Below are 20,717 nucleotides of genomic sequence, written 5' to 3'. Positions count from 1 at the left end.
CATTCCAATTTTTACCATTATCAATTCCCCCCCTTCTGACTCCAATTAGCTGCTCAGAGATGAGGATGATGCCAAAAGGGTTCCACCAATATTACAGGATGTTTCAGCTACAATAAACACGAGCCAAATTACACAAAAACAATTTTAAAAAGTTCAAATCAAGACAAACAATTGTAATTTTCATTATCAGTCATTTATTTTTCTGATTAATCAATTCTATAAATCCCCATAGCAAGTTCTCAGAGATGAAGATGTCACCTTGCAATTGCTCATTATCTCTAACCACATTTAAATATCCAAAGGGCTTCAGTTCTAAATATTAGGAGATTGAGAAAATAGCAAATTATTACAATGGAGAAGCTTAAACCTACAAATATTTGGCGTTTTTATTTAATACATTTCCTTTTATCGATTATTACCATTCATATATTATTAAAATTGCTAACTGATGGATTAACCTGCATTACAAAATACATGTTATAGCAATGTTAGAAATACAGTCAGTCAGACAGATAGAAAGATAGATAGATAGAAGCTGAATTGATAAATGAATGAACTGATGTAAAAAATGTACTTAATTGTTAACATTAAAGTTGTTCATGCAAGGTTTTCAAATGTTAAGATGTTTTATATAATTTTACCATGACTATCTTTGAGTTTCGGACTGTTGCTTTGAAAAGGAAGAATTTTGCAATCCATAACATCTCAGACACTTCATTTTCCATTTTCAAAATATCAGAGCCATGTCTTTAACCTTTAAATAACCACTGCCCAGAGGCAATGGACCACACAAAGATTGGGCCACACACACACACACACACACACACACACACACACACACACACACACACACACACACACACACACACACACACACACACACACACACACACACACACACACACACACACACATCACTGTAGTCCACTGAAAAGAAAAGCGAAGGAGGCATGTAGAATAAGTGTAAATATCCAACAGTGAAAAAAGAAAATACAGACAAACTCTGCATGGAACTCTGCATTTCACAGCCAGGCAAAGTGGGAGAGACCACCAGGAGAGGCAGGAGAGAGACCAAAATACACAACCAAGCAGAGGGATCAGCAGGAAACACAAGGAGCACACACACACACACACACACACACACACACACACACACACACAGGAAGACCTATATGGCTTCATTTCCTGTTTGGCTGAGAGCCATTCTTCCTCGATGGGAGGTCAAAAAGCCAGCACTGCAGCACACAGATGCAACCCTAAGTCTTTGCATGCATGTTTTTATCACGACACTGCTAACAGACACCCACACCCACCCACCCACCCATACACCCACACCCACCCACCCACCCATACACCCACACCCACCCACCCATACATAAACCCACATAAACACACCCACACACACACACACACACACACACACACACACACACACACACACACACACACACACACACACACACACACACACACACACACACACACACACACACACACACACACACACACACACACACACACCAGAAGCAGAGTGTAACAGCATGCAACCATACATCAGAGGAATGAGAACTGGAATGTAAAATAACAATAACAATCAAATGCGTGCCAGGCTGAGATCATAATTACAAACCGAATCCTTTTGAACACAAACAGTGGGCTGACTCACAGGCTCAGATAAGAATATTGTGTAACTGTAGTAACAGCATCTCAGTGAACCTCGCAGCTGTGGGAACAAACTGGGAGTGTACTCTCTAGTTGTGCATGTGTCAGCTGCTTGCTGCATCCAGGCTGCTGCTGTGCTGCTTCATCACTGTGGTCGCTGGGTTCAATCGGCACACCGGCCAGCCAGCTCCAAATGTAAGCGCAAACGATTTACATCATTGTAAAAACAGCTGCACTGGCAAAATAGCGAGTTGTAAAATGTGATTTTCTACAATCACATCCATAAATCCATCAGTTATCACCACATTGTCAGTTGCTCGTTAAGATAAGAGCACTCAAATTTCCACTAACACTGAGTGATCAATTAGCAGTAGTCCAATTTACAATTTGATAGAATAAATACAGCTTTAAAAAACTAATTACAAAAGGGCTCCATTTTTATCACTTTAAAACGAATGTCTGTTTTATTTCTGCAGTATTTCACTGATACTGTATTGTCTGGAAAAGACCCCCACTCAAGGTTTTTACTGATCTGAGTTTCCCCACAATTGTTGCCTGAGCCTGACTCACCATTTCCTCCATGACTGCCATGCTGCCATGAGGCATAAGTGGAAAAACACTTTTCTTTAAAAAAAAGAATTTACTAAGAACTGAGGGGATTTTCGAAGAAAATTTGTTTTGACCACATGCATACAAACCATTAATCAGGTCTTTATTTATAGCTTGGCATGTATGTGGGTGTTACCAAGTGTGAATGCATCACTGGCTATTTTGAGGTCTTCATGCTCAATTTGTCAGTAATTTGTCAGTAGTTCTGCATATCTTTGTTCTGTGTGTGTACTTCTGTTCATGAAGACATGCATGCACTAAGGATGTAACAGTATATATATAAATATATATGAAAAATATGAATTTTGGATCTATAAATGCTTATAATTGTTAGTTGCAGCCATTTTATTGGAGTGTTTTCACTCCAGTGTATCAATCAGTGGTAGTAAAAGTAAAAATTTAAACAAACTCTCAAAAAACACACTCACTGAATAAATCACGACGCACATTAAGCATGTGACTTATACATCAACGGAAGAGACGAAAAATAGCGAAAACAACAGATCTGTGTGGAGTGACGGACTGTAAACTTTCTAAAATGAATATGTGAATCAAACATAAATGCCATATTTGCATCATGTTTTTTTTTTTTTTTTAAGTATATCTTTTGGGCTTTTATTGCCTTTATTACAGTGACAACTGAAGACAGACAGGAAAGGGGGGCAGAGAGAGGGGATGACATGCAGCAAAGGGCCGCAAGTCGGATTCGAACCCTGGGCCGCTGCAGCAAGGGCTCAGCCTCGGTACATGGGTCGCCAGCTCTACCAACTGCGCTAACCGGGCGCCCATGCATCATGTTTTTAATGTTGTTTTTCACCTTTTGAGGTTTGACTGGCGCTCATTTCATTACGCCATCTTGCTGCACCATCTTGTTGCGCCATCAGCTGTTTATATCCACGAACCAACTCCTAAAAGTCACATAATGGTAGTGGATGGAAATGCACATTAACTCACCTTTCTATTTGCAAATTTTGTTGAAATTCTGTTAAAATGTGTGCCATATTTGAATAGGGTCATCCCTTTATTGTGTATCGTACTGACCTGTGAGCTGATTGTATTGTTACACCCCTAGTATGCACAAAGTAACAATCTTTTTGTGGTATGTGCCTGAGTTTCCCCAAATTTAGGTGCTTTTATTCCTGTGTTATGCCTCATTCATCACGCAGACTCTCTTTAACGAAGCTGCCACGGGCTAAAAAGCCGGACAGGTGGATTAACATAGCTGCATGCCTCTGGGTTTAATTTTCTCACACAAATTCTCAGATTTGAAGCAAAAGTTACTCCGTGAAACTTTCGATCTGTGTCAGAGGAAAGAAATCATAATCAGGACACAGGAGCTGCAGCATGAACATAGGCTGTATGTGCATGGTTCCCCCCAACACACACACACACGCACACATACACTACTCTCTCTCTTTCCCCTCTCTTTGGTGTATCACAGGAAGGTTTTCAATGTGAGGCATTTTGTTCCGCCGGACAGACAAAGCGCTCCCTGTTCACAGCCTCTTAGCAGCCACTTCACACGCAGCACAAGGTGGAAGCCCCGCAAGCTACTCTATTTTCCCCATCAGCCCTTCCGCCTCAGTACTGCAAAGAGACTCGGGGGGGGAGACGCACAAACAAATACCTGTCAACACACACACACCCACACACACAGATTCAAGCACACACGTTTAGCTATTAAGTCATACTGCAGCCCGACTGTGACGTCCACTGAATATCAATAAGCAATTCAGGTAAAGATGCTACATACTTAATAAAACACACCAAACACAGCTTAAAAGGATGTTTAATTCTAGCGTATACGATTAAAATTTTAAGACTAAGAATTGTTTAAAGAGATCCATTTTAAAATGTTGAAATTAAACTGAACTGCTTCTATTGGCATCTTGGTTAGTGTTGCAACAATTAATCACTTAGTGGATTAATCTAGTGGATTCCTACGGTGGGGTCTGGACAGAAATGTGAGGAATGGAAAATAAATAATGGCATAAAAGAGCCTAAAAATATATTTGTTCAACACAAAATTCTGTTTATTTTTTACATCTAAACTCTGCTTATTTGCTGCAAAGTTCTAGATAACTTCATCAGAATCTGAACATTATTCAAATAAAACAAGGGGCGAAATAAATAAATAAACAAATAAATACTAACTGAGAGATTAAGATTAACTGCTGAATATATTAATCATTATTTGCAGCCATTCAGTTGTTTCCAAGCATGGTTTTAACAAAAGAATGAAACATTGCAGAAGCTGATGTTGTTGAATTGCAAAAAAAAAACGAAAATTGTTTGCTTATGACTTGCAACTGGAAGGAAATGTGCAACTTATTTGTTACTTTCATCACCACTTTAACAATAGTGGCAGTCAGTCTTGCCTCACAGAACATGCAAAACACAAGATAAGATGTTCTGTATTACAGTGCAGTGCAGTACAATGCACTTGGTATCCAACTCAGAAGGATGCATCAGTTCCACGCCACTGCTAAGCAGGCACACCCTGACCACAGCGAACCCCCTTGTAACTGTGGGCGACCAAAGTGACGCCAAGCAACGTCTAACCACACGCTGACTGACAAGTTAATGTAAGAGAGCCACTTCCTAAGGCATCCCAGCTTCAGGCATGGATGGGTGCAGAAAACAATTACTGGGGAAGACTGTAGAAAGAAGTAGATACGCTGGTATGATTATGTACAGCCTCGTAAATTCTCGAGGAAAAGGGAGTCGTGTTTCAGTAGTGTTCACCTGAGGAAACTTCCTTTCCTTGCCTTTCCACTGTTAAAACAACATACACCCCGCGAGCTGCAGGCCTCCATTACACATTCAAGCTGTATGCAGCACCGGCCTCGAGGCCCTGCTGCTAATCTCATATCCATGAGCAGCGAGGGCAACATGATAATGAGCCACCTCTGAACCGGACCGTGGAGAGCAATAAAACACACCCACAGCCTGCAGAGCTCACAGCACTGCCTCTTTATTATTAAAACAGAGATGCGCCTCATTACTGCAAACATATTGGGACCTCTTTTCTTGCTTATCCATTAAAAAAACACAACTAGACGGAGAGGAAGATGATTTTTCAAGGCAAAGCTGCTAAAGGATTCACATTTCTCAGGGAAAAGTTATGCTCTGACTATCAGCTGACAGAGTTTGAATGTTTTGCTTCACTTTTCTGCACTTCTTGAAACAAAACAAAAAAGAAGAAACCCAAAAAGAAGGGGAAACTGACCGTTTATTGACCATCAGCTGTCCTAACATAACACCATCTAGTTCATCTTCACCATGGCTACACTAAGTACACAAACATGGGGCATATTTATAGCATAGGAAGGATGGAATTTCCCATGCACAAGACAAGAGACAGAGATGAGCCCTTGCAATGGAGACAAGTCAGACAATGTAAGCAAAGCCTGGAGTTCAACATATAGCTTTCTTCACTGATCTAAAGTACCAGGTCTAACTGTCCGTCATAAGTTTTTCCGACGTGGCCCAGGGGGTTGTCATGGAGACTGAGGCTGGCAGTAGCGTTAGTGGGACCTTGGTGTTGGCTGAATGCTATTTGTCAGGATATTGACTCAAAACCTGAAGGAGTGTAAATATGCCTTTTTTTTGGTCTCTCTCTTGCCTTTCTTTGCTTGTCATCATCCATCTTCCATTTCCTTCTGCCTTCCCTCTGATTTGCCGGATCTCTCTCTCTATTTCTCTCTCTCTCGCTCTCTCGCTCTCTCTCTAGCCCTGAAGTCTCACAAGTCCTCCTTCCCTCCATTAGACTGAAAGTCTGACCTTCAGTGTATCCTGAAAGAATTTCTGGCACTCATAGCAAAGCTCTGTCAGAGTAAAAACACAGATAGCGGACATGGGAAAGACAAAACCAAAAAGGAACTACTCCTTCCACCCCTTCACCGGTCACTCCATTATAGAATAAAAAAGGTTTTTTAAACAAGAGACAACAAATCAGAAATGTTGCAGGTTAGGTGAATGCCTCCCAGTTCTAATCTACGAGATGCCACATGGCTGGTGCTCTTTGTTTGATTTGTCTGAGCTCTTAATGCCTTCATTGGATGAGCGGCTGGATTTACCTGCACATGGCAGAAGCCTCATGCTATAGAAAGGAAAAGGTTAGGAAAGAAAAAAAAACTCTGATGGCATCTATAAAGTTGCAAATTTCATTATGTTAGGACATATCTGATATGAGGTGAGCAATATGGATAAAATCCTTCACTGTATATGTTTATGTCACATTATCAATTGTTCCATCACAAACTCATATTCCCTTAAAACTGGCACGCTCTTTGATTCGAAACATTGCCCATGTTGCGAACTTACCCTGGACAGACTGTGTAGCTCTACATTCATTTCTGAGTTAGACAGATTGTGTTGAATGTAAATGTTTTGCAAGGTTAAAAAGAAAGACAAACAGACCACCAGTCATTGCGTCAAACACACAGCCAGTCAGATGCTTGGACAAGACTGAAAAAAAAGCAATAAAAAGGAACCATGGATTCTACAGAGGGCCTCGCACTGTGTTTAAAAATAACAGCGTCTGTGTGAAAGTGAGAACAGAAGTGGGAAATGTGGGGTACCATTCTTCACAGCTGTATGGTCTGTGGCGTGGGTATCTGTGTGAATTTTCTGACCTGGGAGATGTGGTTGATGGAGGACTCCATGCGCCGCAGCTGCGAGGCCTGGATGTCCAGCAGCTGGAGTACATTGTTGGCTAAGGCATTGATCTGGTAGGCCACGCTGGCCAGGGACTGGGTGGTGTAGGCTTTGGTCTCCTCCAGAGCTTTCCTCTTGTCCTGGGCCTATGCACAAAAAGGGATTAGAGAGAAGAGGAGACATGAAAAAAGATGGAAGTGGAACCCAGTTACTGTTAATATCACATAACATTTCGCATCCATCTTCCAGCCCCGTATCCAGGTCAGGTTTGTGGTGGATTCGGGCCAATAGAGCAGCCAAGACATCCTTTCGCCCCCCAACTTTCATTCTCCAGATACCTTGCTCTCTCTGGAGGGACTTGTGATGTAACTCGTCCTGCAGCAGCCATACTGGCAGCTCTGAGAACAGCGTGTGAAGTGTTCACTACATTTGTGAACTCGAAGACTTAAGGAACATACTTAACATATTCATTAAGACACTGAGAAAGAGACAATTCTAAATGAGATAACATAAAATTCTAGGCAACATTCAGCATTTTGTAAATGTTTTCGGTCTTCACACTTGATAAAACAATACTCATCCAAAATAAAAATAAAAATGTAAAATGTTCTTTTCATTACACTTCACCAGGTCTGCTAGGTTACAGATGGCAAACGCCAACAGCTAACAGCACTAGCAGCTAAAAGAAGCCGTGTATTTAGCCATATTTTGGCAAAAATATGATTTCACTATTGAGAGTTCAAGGTACAACAAAGAAGCAAGCAAACGTATGTGCAACCTTTTAGCAGGGCGCCTTATTAAGCGTACAGTCAGTAACTGTTTGATACTCAAACGCAGGTTTTGGAGTATTTCTTTAATTGTTATTAATATAAACTCACATTAGCATCAAAAGCACCAAGTAGTTGATTCAATAAATCAGCTTGCTGGTTTGTTAGCTGCCTAAACAAGCACTTACATTTGTTTCTGGCTGTGCTAGGCCGCTAACTAGCCAGCAGGTTATTTTCTAAAGCACCTACAAGGTGTTTCTGATGCTAAAAGTAACACTCCAGCTTTCAAGCCTACAGGCAACAAACCTCATTAGCATTAGCATCAAAAGCACCAAGCCTTAAATTAATTAGCCTGCTGGAAAGTAAATAATAGCAATAGCATTAAAAAAAAATCAGAACCTGTTTGCAACAGTCAGTAACAAACATTCTTCCACCATATTGTTTTGAAATGACAACAACAACACCGACAGAAAGATGCACAAAGTGGCTGGACCAGACAAATCGTGGTAATGACGAGTTCACATCAAACAGGCCGAGGCAAACAGCCAAGCTCCAAAATGAGCCATCATGTTTGATCTCTGTGGGCTCTTCCCAGCACTGCTCCCTCATAAAGTTGAGTCCAAAGAGCACTGCCTGGAGGGGCAACAATGGGCTTTGATAACAGGCTGCTGTAGCAGGAGGGGGGGGTAGGTGGTGGCAGTGGCAGAAGAGATGATTATTGGCGGTAGCGAGAAGAAAGGGGTTTTCACGAGAGGACGGCGGACAAAATGAAAACAACCATGTCATTACTGATTCCCTGTGGCAGCACGTAACTAATCCAGAAGCAATCCGTACAGCTAAAAGCTCCTGACCTGGAGAGCTGCCGTGCTGGTTAGCCTCGGCCGGGTTGAGGTTAGTGCTGTTTTCTTTTAGCGTGAATCAGAGCAGCAGATGTGTTGTGAGATAACAGCCTTAGGTCGGAGGAGAGATTCCTCCGGAGGGCTCAGGGCGAAAGGCCATCTGTTGAAAGCACACAGTCATTCATGTGCACACACAGACACCTACTACTGACACTGCAATACGCAGTGTGGTAGATGGAGCAACAGCTGCGGGAAAACGTATGAAAACAAACAAAAACAGCCTCAGATGCATGACAGCAGTTTCTAAATGGCCAGAGAATGTAGTTTTTGCTGTGTAGGGATGTGACATTTCAAACAACTTCATGAACATATGCTTAGCTGTACAGAACTGCTGGCATACAAAGAAAGCAGCAAGTTAGAGATGATTACTCATACTACAAGAATGTCTCAGCACTACAATTTTATTTCTACTGCAAAATCCTAAAACTAAACTTTTTGATATACAAAAATATACAGCAAATAATTCAAATTGCAACTGTAATTAAAAAAAAAAACTGCTTAATTAAAGACAGAAGGTCTGGTTTACAAACTTGGGGTTTGGAGTTGGAAAGATGTGGGTGTTTATCGTCACACAGGGTATACTGAAAGACGCTGCATTCTGGGAAGTGTAGGATCCTTGGTTCTTTAGTTTTATCTTAAAAACCCCCCAACGATATAAAAATCCAATAATAAATTGCTGGGGTATCCCTTTAACTTGGTTTTGTCAATATCTTGCAGCTGCAGTGCATAGACAAACAGCACCATTGATGCTGCAGCTATCGAGCTTAAATGCTCCACTGTAATATGTAGAGCTACATTTACATCTTCCATTCATTTGTAGAAACCCTGAACATAAATAAACAGCCATCTGTTGTGATCTGCGATGCAAATTGCATTTGTAATATTAAGAAACTGCACAATTAACTCGGTTTTGTCTTGCAGCTGTAACGTGCACAGACAAACGGCACCATTGATGCTTCAGCGCACGAATGCTGTGATGTGTAAAGAAATACAAATGCACATCCTGCATGTCTCACAAACATATTGGTTCAAAGCTGTCCATGCTTCCACCCAAAGCACAACATGTGATGTTGCTTAGTCCACGTTTTTCAATGGCTGCTTTTGTAAAATGTGTCCAATCCACTTTCATACTCTTGGGCTTTATCATATGCATGAATGCTTGCTTTATTCCCCAAGTAAGAGATAAAGATGAAGTAAGAGACGTGTTTTCATATAAGCTTCGGAAAAAGAACAGGACTATCTGTTCTGATAGCTAATGGCAACATCGCCATGAACAAACATTTTGTCTATCACCAACTACAAGATGAAACAACACAAGATGACCAGCCTGTATCCGTTTCAAATGCCTTAAAATTAGCGCATCAATGACTATCAACAGTCACATCCTCTACTACAGCCAGATTCACTTGTCAGTAGGCCTGTCACGATAACAAATTTTGCTGGACGATAAATTGTCCCAGAAATTATCGCGATAAACAATAATATTGTCGTTCCGATACCAGTTTCATCTGATATAATGATAATGGCGTAATAATGCAGGTACACCTTTTCAAAGATCAATAAACTTTTATTTCTAAACAATATGTAACACTGGAACTGAAAGACATAGTAGTTTTTTTGGCCTACTTGTCAGGCAAGCTGATACACTGAATGGAAAGGACAGGGGCTGACATGGGCTACTCCTTCCTTTCCCGGTTTACATAAGGTTAAATCTTTAGCCTTGTGTTAATCATACAACTGTTCAGAGCTCAGTCTGCCTCATCAGCTGCACAGAATGTGGTTTTTTTTCTCTAAAACAGAGGGTGAAATAAGCTGACTCATAAGCGAGTCAACATATCAGAAAACATGTCGCATGGTGGAATCAGCTTCTTTACCAACTTTCTTTGTAATTCTGGATAAACTGATCTGAACTGCATGAGCTGCCAGAGCTGTGATGTGAGGTCAGCGGTGGGCGTTGGGAGGACAGATGCGACACTTGATCGCATTGCCGCTGGCGGTATCTTAGAGCCGTCTGCTCTAGTCAAAACCCCCCTCGTCCCTTCACTCGGTTACGCATCAGAGGTCGGCCGTCCGCAAATCCTTGAAACTAACATTATTTGTTGTTCAATTACTCAAGAATGTTTACTTCCTATGACATCCATCTTCGGCGAGAAACCGGCAGGAGTACAGTAGATATTCCAAACACCAAAACAGAGCAAACAGTGCTTGAGACACTCGTCAGCAAGAGGGACAAATTGTGTGCTTGCTTGAGTACAAAAGGTAAATAACAGCAACGGAGAGCTGAGTGTACTATACCACAGCAGGAGATGCAGAGAATGAGGTGAGCTCCCAGAGAGCTTTAGCGCTCCTGGGGCACTTTATCTCATATTTCTGAGCTGAGTAATGACTGAAAGAGACTGCAGAATATCCAGGCAGTAGTAGACAGTCTGTCAGCACCTCATCTGAGTTTAAAAAGGGAGTACAGAGGAATGCACAGTGTGTGTGTGTGTGTGTGTGTGTGTGTGTGTGTGTGTGTGTGTGTACGCACAATGAAATTATAGCTGGGAGCTGAGGCAAGCTAGATAATCAAACAAACACTTGAATACAGCAAAAGTACAGGATCAGCCTAGCAATGTTTGAAAATCCTTTTAAATGATTGACTGCAAACGCTGTAGCAGGCGTGTGTGTGCGGGGTGATACATTAAGGAGGAATAAAGGAGTGGCAGTCACAAGCACGGATTTGTTTTTGCTCGAAAGCACTGAACTGGTTAAATACTTCCATTTCACTGTCACCCATCCAGTCTGACAAGATAACGGCCAACAACCGCCACTGAAGTGCAAATGTGCTTTCTTTTTTTTTTTTTCCAGACAAGGTGGTGCATTGCTTCAGGGTCAGGGCCCGCCGGCTGCATTTGACACAGTGGGAAGGAAAGGTCCAGACTTCCTCCCTGAAGATAGAGACTGACTCCACCCAGAAGCATAAAATAGGAAATGGACAAAATGAGTACTCCTCCTGACTCCCTGACATGACTAATATAAGATCTATGGAAGTGAGACAAAATACCCAAATCAAAACTCATGGAGGGGTTTCCACTGAGTCATCCCTCCGAAGTTAGGAACATGGAAAATTTAACCTCTTTACACAGGGTTCAACAACAAGCTACAACTGTTTTCGCACTGCACTGGCGGTTCAAACGTGTATGGACATTTGACAATAAAGCAACGCTGAACACTGTTTCTACTGTGCAATCTGCCCCTGGATTTGTACAGCTGACAAGCACATCTGAGTTTATGTGCTCCCACTTGTCCTGAGGGGAAAAGCTTCTTGGAAACAAACAAAAAAAAAAAACTTTCCGGAATGTTTGGAATTCTGCTACATGTGATACATCTTCAAACTTTCAAGTGTTGCTGGAGAGCTCCGCTACAGACGTGTCGGGGACGCGTGGAGGAATAAAACAAAAAAAAAATAAAGACAAACATACTGGAAGAGAACGACCGAGGATTTATTTTTCTATTCTGAGAGCCGGACGGGTTAGAAAAGGGAAATCAGCCATAACAGACGTAGTGGTATCTACAGCTAAAGCAGTGTTGAGTCTAGAGCAGAATGAGCGTAAATCCAAGTGGAAGGTCGTAGAGCTCACATGGCACTCTGGCTGCGTGTGATGTATCGACCGTCCAATACTGCAGACTGGACAGGGGGCGGATAAGTGAGACAGCTGAGAGCCAGTGCTCTGTAGGTTGTTGGAACAATGTGGCTGACATTCAGCTGATTGGGAATAAAGGTGGAGCCAGTGAATATGAGATTAAAAAGTTCATGACACATTACACACCAATTCCAGTAAGTCTGGGTCTTATTCCCTTTATTTTAGGTCCACTCACTTTGTCATGCCGATTTGGGAAACGCAGACTCTGGCAGGAACAATCCTGATTGGGGTCAGATTTAGTTCGAACAAGTAAGAACTTCCATTTGAGCTGCTGGAATGAAATCAAACGCACCCACAACAGCCAAATCCTAAACTATGTTGTGGATTTTTCAGTTCATTCAGGGTGCCTCTGTGACCCCCCCCCTTGAGCGATCTTTAGATCTGTTGTCACAGTAACTCTACTGTAAGGCAGTTTTGAATCAACACATTTTCTAATTATGCTGTGATTATCGAATTCGAACCCATGATTATACAACGAATATTGAATTTGTTTTTTACTATGATCGGATGGGAGTTTGAATACCAGCCCTAATGCAGTTTGACAGGGATTTCTAGGGGACTACTTTCTGTGTTTGCATTTTGTCAAACTGTGTTTCTGTTGAATTGAGGATTTTTGAGTTTTCTTTGGACAGCTGTACGAGGCTCATGCTCCCTGCAGCAATCAACATAATTCTCCTAAAATCCATATTTCTCAATAATATCCAATATAGCTTATCACAGATATGTATTGCCGTATAAGTCAGAAAATGTCAGTACAGAAATGCCAAATATGATATTAGCTACCTTGTTTATTCACCAGAGAGAACAGGTTTATTTATAGACGGTGAAAAGCCCCGTTCAGTACAGATCTTGCTGACAGTTCCTCAGTTGTTCAAGGGATCCTTACCAAAAAATGTTTGTTCTTTTTATGCATTCAGCTCTCAAATATTGCAAATACTGAAACTAGTGTTAGTACGGGTAGCATGATGATTACATGATAGATGATTAGGACACACTGCCCTGCCCTCCTTGTTGGAGATTAGACCTAGACGATAACAAGAAAACGAGCTAAAGGGGAGTTCAATTAATAAGATTAATCCAAGAAAAAGCGGCTCAACATATTTATCTTAATAAAAATGACAGAGATCTCATCGACAAGCTGTGGAGCTCTGTCGCCTTTAAATATTAAAAACCAGAGACCAAGCCACCTGAGGAGACAGACAAGGTAATGAAAGTGACACTGGAACGTGTAAAGAATAAAAAAATTTAAAAAACCCTGCAGACTTAACAACTTCTAGCCTTCTTTGAGCAAAGTCTTTATAAAAACTCAGCAGTACGCTACGTGAATTCATAATTCCTCCTCCTCCTCCTCCACCGGGGCAGATGGAGGCTGACTGAAAGGCCATAAGGTCTACCTGACCTTGAAGAACTGCCAGCGCACAATTAAACATTCCTTCAGTATGTCAGGGAAGAGACACAAAGGGGAAGTCTGCACGTGGAGGAAACTCATTAACCTTTCCTGAGTGACTTGTTAATTGGTTTGTCCAGGCAGAAAGTCACTGTTCTATACGTGAAACAACACTCAACTAACAAACAAATACAAACAAATACAAACTGGTAGCTGGAGGAGCTCTTTTCCATTAAAAAAAAACCTGACATTTCTGTAAAAGAAGGGAATAAATTCTGTATCTGAACCCAACTGCAAGCAGAAAATGTCAGTCTGAAATGTGTGCTCCCAATTTTTCCGAAACTCCTACACTCTAACCAGAATGTAGCAGATCAGTCCAACAGTCTGGACCAAACCATCCCCAGTCAGCTGAGGGGGAGGAGTGACAGGTGGTCAAAAAGGATGAATGGCTGGTAGGCTGAGGGCCGCTAGGCCTCTCCATGCTGGGAGAAAAACCAGGCCACTCCGCAAAGAGAGAGAGAGAGAGAGAGAGAGAGAGAGAGAGAGAGAGAGAGAGAAAGTCAAAGAAAGAAGGACAGGAAATGAGGACTCGGAGTAACCCGGAGAGACAGAACTGTGTTAAAAACATCCCACAATATTTGCAACCTGCTCTCTTCCAGGAGAGAAAGTCACAGCACAGGACAGGTGCACCAAGGTTATATGACCAGGACACAAAGAGGACATCTGTCTCTCCCTTTGTGCCAAACTCCTCTCCTCTGTCATGCTACAGAACAGCCCACATTAAAAACTGACAGTTTACAGTACCAAGTCAAATCACAAGTGGGCATCGTGCTGGCTCAGCAGGCAGGGTCACATGACCCTGAGCTTGCAACACTGGATCCGATCTGACCTCTTGCCACACAACATCTTACTTCCATTTCCGTATTCCTTTTTACTGTTTATTTACAAACCTTCCCCTCCAGAATTCCTGGTAACGACAGTGCAACCAATTTCTGAGAAATATTTTACCAGTGGGTTTTGTTAATGGGAAGTGAAAAGATGTATTATGTTAATTGCTCCATTGTCATAGTCAATAATCGATTAGTTGTTCGAACGAAGATTAACTGGCCTTCACTTCAATAATCGATGAATCATTTATCAAGAATACCACCAAATACTGTATGCTTCCATATTTTTTTCATGATTTTTCTTAATATTATGACATTAAAAGTAGCCACAAAGTCAAAAAAAGTCTAATTTATCTCTCAAATCTGAGCACGCTTTGGGTGCCAACACACAATTTGGCCTGTCAGTGCCGAGAGTGGAGTATCTAGAGCTGCGACAATCAATCAATCCTACAGATTATTTAATCAATTAATTGTTTTGTCTATGTACGGTAGAAAAAAGTGATATTTCTCAGAGCCCATGGGGACATCTTCAAATGGCTCGTTCCAACAATCATCGGAAAATCCATAGATATTTAATTAACTAAATCAAACGACACTAAAAAGGCTGCAAAATTGAGAAGCCGTTTGAAAAATAAAACTAAAACTGCTGTTAAATTTCCAAAACAGATGCCGATTTGATTTTCTGTCAATTGTCTCAGCTCCAGGAACATCAAATACAGCTCGATCACAACTGAACTGCCCTTCCAGAGCGCCCTGCCAACACGGCCAGGTGGCCCGCTTTGCATACAGTGTATGCGTGCTTGTCACAGAGGTTAAACAAACACGGTGCTCAAAAAATGGAAGCAAAGTATTTTTCAAGAGGGTAGCGAGCATTGTGCAAGGATCTCTTTTTTCCCCCCTTTACTTAGCTAGAACAAACAGGAAAATATTAAAATACAAACACAGCAGATTATTTATTAAGATGTCTGTGCATCTTAATGTGAAAGGGTGTTTTTTTGGGGCTCTATTATTAAGCCACTTCCTGACACAGAGCGAAGGCATTTCCAGGGAGCTAGTCGGCAAGAGTCAGTGGAGCAAACAGGAAACATAACTCTGACCTGTCAGTGTGTCATATACAACACACACACACACACACACACACACACACACACACACACACACACACAGTTCAAAAACACTCCCTCGAACAAAACAAAAGTCACTATCAAGTAGAGAAAGTGGGGCAGTGATCTGTCCCTGGTTACACAGAGCTTTCACCATCTGCTTCACCCTGCTGAGCTGCACCACAGTCCACAACACCAAAGCCTCCATGACAAGAACAGAGAGAGAGAGAGAGAGAGAGGGAGAGGGAGAGGGAGAAGAAGAAGGAGGGATGGAAATGTGAGGGAGGAGTGCTGAAAGGACGAGCTGATTCAAGCTGAGGCATGTTGATATGTGTGCGGTTCGGTTCGCAGTGCACAATTTTCTGAGCGTGTGTGTGTGTGTGTGTGTGTTTCTATCTCCCGCAGACAGAGAGGGCTTATGAAAAGTGCACTGTTAGTCCGACACTCGCTTCACACAGAGCGAGCGACGTGCGCTGTAAAGCTTCAAATCAAATCCCGCTTTTTTTGCGTCAGCCCTTTACAACAAGGTGCTCTGCTAAAACACAAGGACTGAGAACGGCAACGCGCTCAGACACACGACACACAACTTTTCAGAGGGGTTAAAGTTACATAACAGTTAGATCAAATACTGTATCATCCATCCCTACTGTACTCTTCATCCACAGCAGCGTGAAAGTTATTCTTGTGCATTTTCTTTGCAGATTTCACCGGCTCATTAATTTGGTTCTCAGGGGAGATTTTTAGCCCCGTGATGATTTAAATACTATTTTTGGAGTCTATGTTGGGTCAGATTTAAAGACACTAAACCCACGTTTTCAGACTACACCTTGACACCCAACGTTAGCACCCAATTTCTTAGGGGGGGGAAATACTCCAGCACTCTAAAACCACTTTCAGTTGTTTGTTTGAAAAGGATGCACATCGGTTTGATGACATTTATGTAGCTATTGACTTTAAATGCACTTACTGTAGAAAAAATGTCAGCAAATACGGGCAATCAAACACCGTCTGTATCGGTCTTTAAAACTCCTGCTGGGTATTGTTGTAAATTTAAAACATTGTGTGGATACAGTAGTTTTTTTTTATGCTTTAAATCAGAAACTATCTGAATAAATAACAAGAATACAAATCATACCGGGCATTGGATTCCAACATTGGCCAACATTAGGTTCAATACTATGAAAATAGTCAAATGTTAAGGCAGTAAAATCTGCATAAAACTGAAGAAAATATAGGGAATTAAACATCATAACCTAAAAAATAATGCCAATACTGTACCCAAGTTTTGGTAACGCTACCAAAATCATACATTTTTCTACACCTTACTTTCAGAAGAAGATTTTTTCCCAATAATTAATACAAAAGAATTTAACATTCTCAAAATGTATCTTTAAAAATAAATAAAAATCTGACGCCGACTTGTCAGTATGCAGGTTCGATACCCAGCCCTGCAAAACACTGAAGTCCAGTCACTGTGGTAGGAAGATGCTTGAATTTAACAGAAACTGCAGTTCAGCAAAAAAATATGGACTATTATTCACTGCGGTTTCGACTAAAAGATGTCATTACAGGCCTTCAGAAGTTGCTCATTTGATCCAAAATACCGTCACGCCGCTGAAAAACCAATTTGAAAGTAAAGAAAATTCCCCAACACAAGTTAACACACATTGTTTCTGCTTTTATTACAAGCCTCAGTGTTGTGTAAGTGTGGGAAATCTCATGTTACAGCTGTCTGTGGTAAACTAAATCCATAACAAGGAAATTCCTGCATTCAAAAGTCCCCCAGCATTTTGTCAACTATCCTGATACACAACTGCACAAAAAGTCTGGCTTTTTTAAAAAGAGAGCGGCGGGAAAAGACCTGCAGTGTTTTGCCTGACAGGCTATAACTGGCACAAAGCTTCAGAGCCGTGCCTCGCCATGCCAAATCATCCGAGGACGAGGAAGAAAACAAAATTACAGGGAGTCCTTGGGGAGTACAGCTGGAGCGGACACACCCTCTGAAGCTGATATGGTGGCTGGTCTTCCTGCTGAAAAAGGTTTTCTCACCGCCACCGCTGGTCTGTCACTCAATTTGTTCTCAAAAGACAAAAGCTCTGACTTTCTTTTTTCTCTTATAGCTTGCGGCTTACCACATATATTATCGTGCTAAAATTAAATTAAAAACAAGACAAAGCAATCTGTGGTCACCGTAATAAAACGAGCAGACTCTGTACACACATCAGGATAAATTCAGGAGCTTTTTTACAACATCACCAAATAAAAAATAAAAAAACACAACAAAAATAAGCCACTTTATCAAGAAGAAAACTTTAAACTTTAAAAAAGGGGACAGATGTGGAGCCCCATACAGGCCAGCAGAGATTAAAACAAGCTTTGTTCCCATGAATAAGTTGGAAGGGGAGAAAAATCAATACCTCCAACCTTTATTGACCTACTAACAATTGCTTTACATTCCTCCTCCTGTCTCACAGCCTCGATGCAAAGCTTTGCAAACACATCTAAATGATCTTAAATAAAAATAAAAAAAACCCCGCATCTGCATCACATCTGGCCCAACGCAACCTGCCTTCCAATGCACGTATTATGCTTTTAATGTGACATTAAAAGTTGTCTTAAAACATGCAGCAACAATAAAAAGCCATGCCACTGACATGATGGCCTCTGCTGAGTGCTCACAACTCCATAATGCAGACCCTATACCTCCACTGTAGCACCCCAGTGGGGGCTTAAACTGGGTTTGTGGTATTAAATGGTGTGTTTAATGACCTTATGGAATGTAAAGCACCGCTGTTACTATAATATTCACGGACTTATAGTTTCGCTGTGACATCTAGTTGCCCACACTTCCTATAGTTCTACATTGTAATGCAGTGTCAGCATCAATTAAAGCGAAGAAAGTGCACTAACTTTATTTATTTGTCCTATACTAAAAAAAAATAAATAAGCCTTTTGAAGCCACCCAGTGTAATAATATATATATATATATATATTTTAAAGTAGACACACCCTCTGTGTAAACGGAATAAAATGTGGTCAATGGTGTGAACAGATACCAGCTGAAATAATGCCCCACATTCGTAAACAAAACAAAAACTAGCCACAAAAAAAACATCCAAAACTGTTACTCCAAGCTTTTAAGGCGGAGAGGGCTTCATTTCATAACCGAGCCCAGTTTCTTTATCCACATTTCCTGTCCCAACACAACCATTCAATCCCGAGCTTTCCGCGACAAAAAGAGGGAGCTTGAAGACAACCGCGGTAAAGGGCGGACAGACTCAACACTTACCTGGACATAATTGTTCTCGCAGTAGTCTGCTACTCTGGTGAGGTTCTGGTAACTCTCTACAAGCGCTCTTTTACCGGCCGGAATCTCTTCCTCTAACAACATTTGTAGCTCTGCCATCTTTACATCTCTCCGCAGAGCCTCTCCTTCCCCTCTGCCTTTTTCCCTTTGATTGAAGCAGCCACCAGCCCAGCTCTGCCTCGAGAAAAAAAAATAAAAAAAATCCTCTCTGCCTGCTATTGTGGGATTCCTGCCCCAGCTCTGGTGTAACGTCAGAGCCGAAGATCGTCTCTGCTGGGGAGAAGAGGAGTCACTCACTGGTTTAAAAGCGGGGACCAAGGCATTAAAACGACTTACAGCTACTACTAGTTAACAGATTTAGACTATTAATACAAAACATAAATTAGAAATATTAGATTAGATCAGATTAGATTAGATTAGATTAGATTAGATACTTTATTCACAGTTTCCAGCAGTATCCACCGACTGATAATAATAACAATAATAACAACAACAACAACAGGAGGTCAAATGCGAAAGAACTACTAAAAACAATTAGAATAAATAGCAAAATAACGAGCATTGGGTAAGTGTCTTAAGGTGCATGGTCAAATCCAGTGCTTGATTATTGTTGTTTATTGGTTAAACATATAAAGTCATTCAGTTTAGTTCCACCTTTACCATCTGCAACATTAAATAGATACATATTAACGTATGAATTATTATAATATGTATATTATTAATTATTCATTTTAATTGTAATTCATTAAGACTTAAGTAAAAGTTGAAAAGTATATATTGTACTTTTTAGTTGATATAAATGTGTGTGTGTGTGTATATATGTATGTATTGTTATTATAATGTTATAATTATATATTTTTTACTACTCATAATTTGAATGCTGGACTATTTGTAATTTTTTTTATTAGTATTTTGACACTGTAGTATTGCTACTTAAAAAAGATCTGAATACTTTTTTTACAACTACAACCAAATGTGCAAGTCCACAGCACCATTCATCATTTATATATTATTTATATTATAATGTATTTATCATATTGTGTAGTTTTTCTCTGTTATGTCATGTGTCTCAGTATGTGTCATTATTACAATCACTTATTTTTTTAAATTATATATTTCTATGATAATTGTGTTTTTCCATTTCTTTCAACGGAAAACTTGCAAATGGGAGTTTTGTTTTGTCTCAGTGTATTTTAATCATATTGTTTTATGCATGACAAAAAAAAATCTGTTAATTTAAGCAATCTGTGAATATTCACATGGTAACAAACACTCATGTTCAGTGCATATCGACAGATAGATAGATACTTTATTTATCCCGAGGGAAAGTCAAGATATTCACATCATGCAACATCTATAGAACATGAAATAAAATATAAGTAGTAACATAACAGTCTGAGGGAAACGTGGGTTTTCTGTATGTTTTGGGGTTATTTTACTATTTCATTATTTAGGTCTCTGCTTCCTCATACAAACACAAATCAAAGTTTTCCTCTTTTGTACCTTCATATATAAATATTATTTAACGTTAATGTCTTTTTCTCACATGGTCACTTTGTCTACCAATTATTTTTACTTCTAACACCAAAAAATCCTAAATGTATGTATTGAAATGTCTTTCTTGGGGGGGGAACTAGATGTTTGGCAGTCTTTCTTGAAACATTAGTTAAACAATGAATCCAGATTGATCATTTCGATTGATTAGCCAATACAGTTGATCTAAAAACTGATTTCAGCTGTAGTTTATTTTACAG

General features: G+C 40.6%; 1 protein-coding gene across 8 annotated transcripts in view; it reads right to left on the bottom strand.

Moving 5' to 3' along the window:
- The window catches only part of abi1a (abl-interactor 1a), a 47,329-nt gene extending 28,161 nt beyond the window's left edge, over positions 1 to 19,168 (bottom strand). For 2 of the 8 annotated variants that reach the window (XM_051410830.1, XM_051410828.1), the window contains exons 1-2: positions 18,946 to 19,166; positions 6,909 to 7,076 (exon numbers count right to left, since the gene is read on the bottom strand). In XM_051410830.1, coding sequence (XP_051266790.1) covers positions 6,909 to 7,076; positions 18,946 to 19,062 — 285 coding nt within the window. In that variant the 5' untranslated portion in view covers positions 19,063 to 19,166. Of the gene's footprint in view, positions 1 to 6,908; positions 7,077 to 18,945 lie in introns of all 8 variants that reach the window. The other 6 variants (XM_051410832.1, XM_051410833.1, XM_051410827.1 and 3 more) reach the window with 5 other exon arrangements.
- Between the last annotated feature and the right edge of the window lie 1,549 nt (positions 19,169 to 20,717).

This window comes from Dicentrarchus labrax, unplaced genomic scaffold (genome assembly GCF_905237075.1).
Source record: "Dicentrarchus labrax unplaced genomic scaffold, dlabrax2021, whole genome shotgun sequence".
Classification (NCBI taxonomy): Eukaryota; Metazoa; Chordata; class Actinopteri; family Moronidae; genus Dicentrarchus; species Dicentrarchus labrax.
The sequence above is the reverse complement of the archived record's forward strand: the minus strand, read 5'-3'. Positions and strand labels throughout refer to the sequence as shown.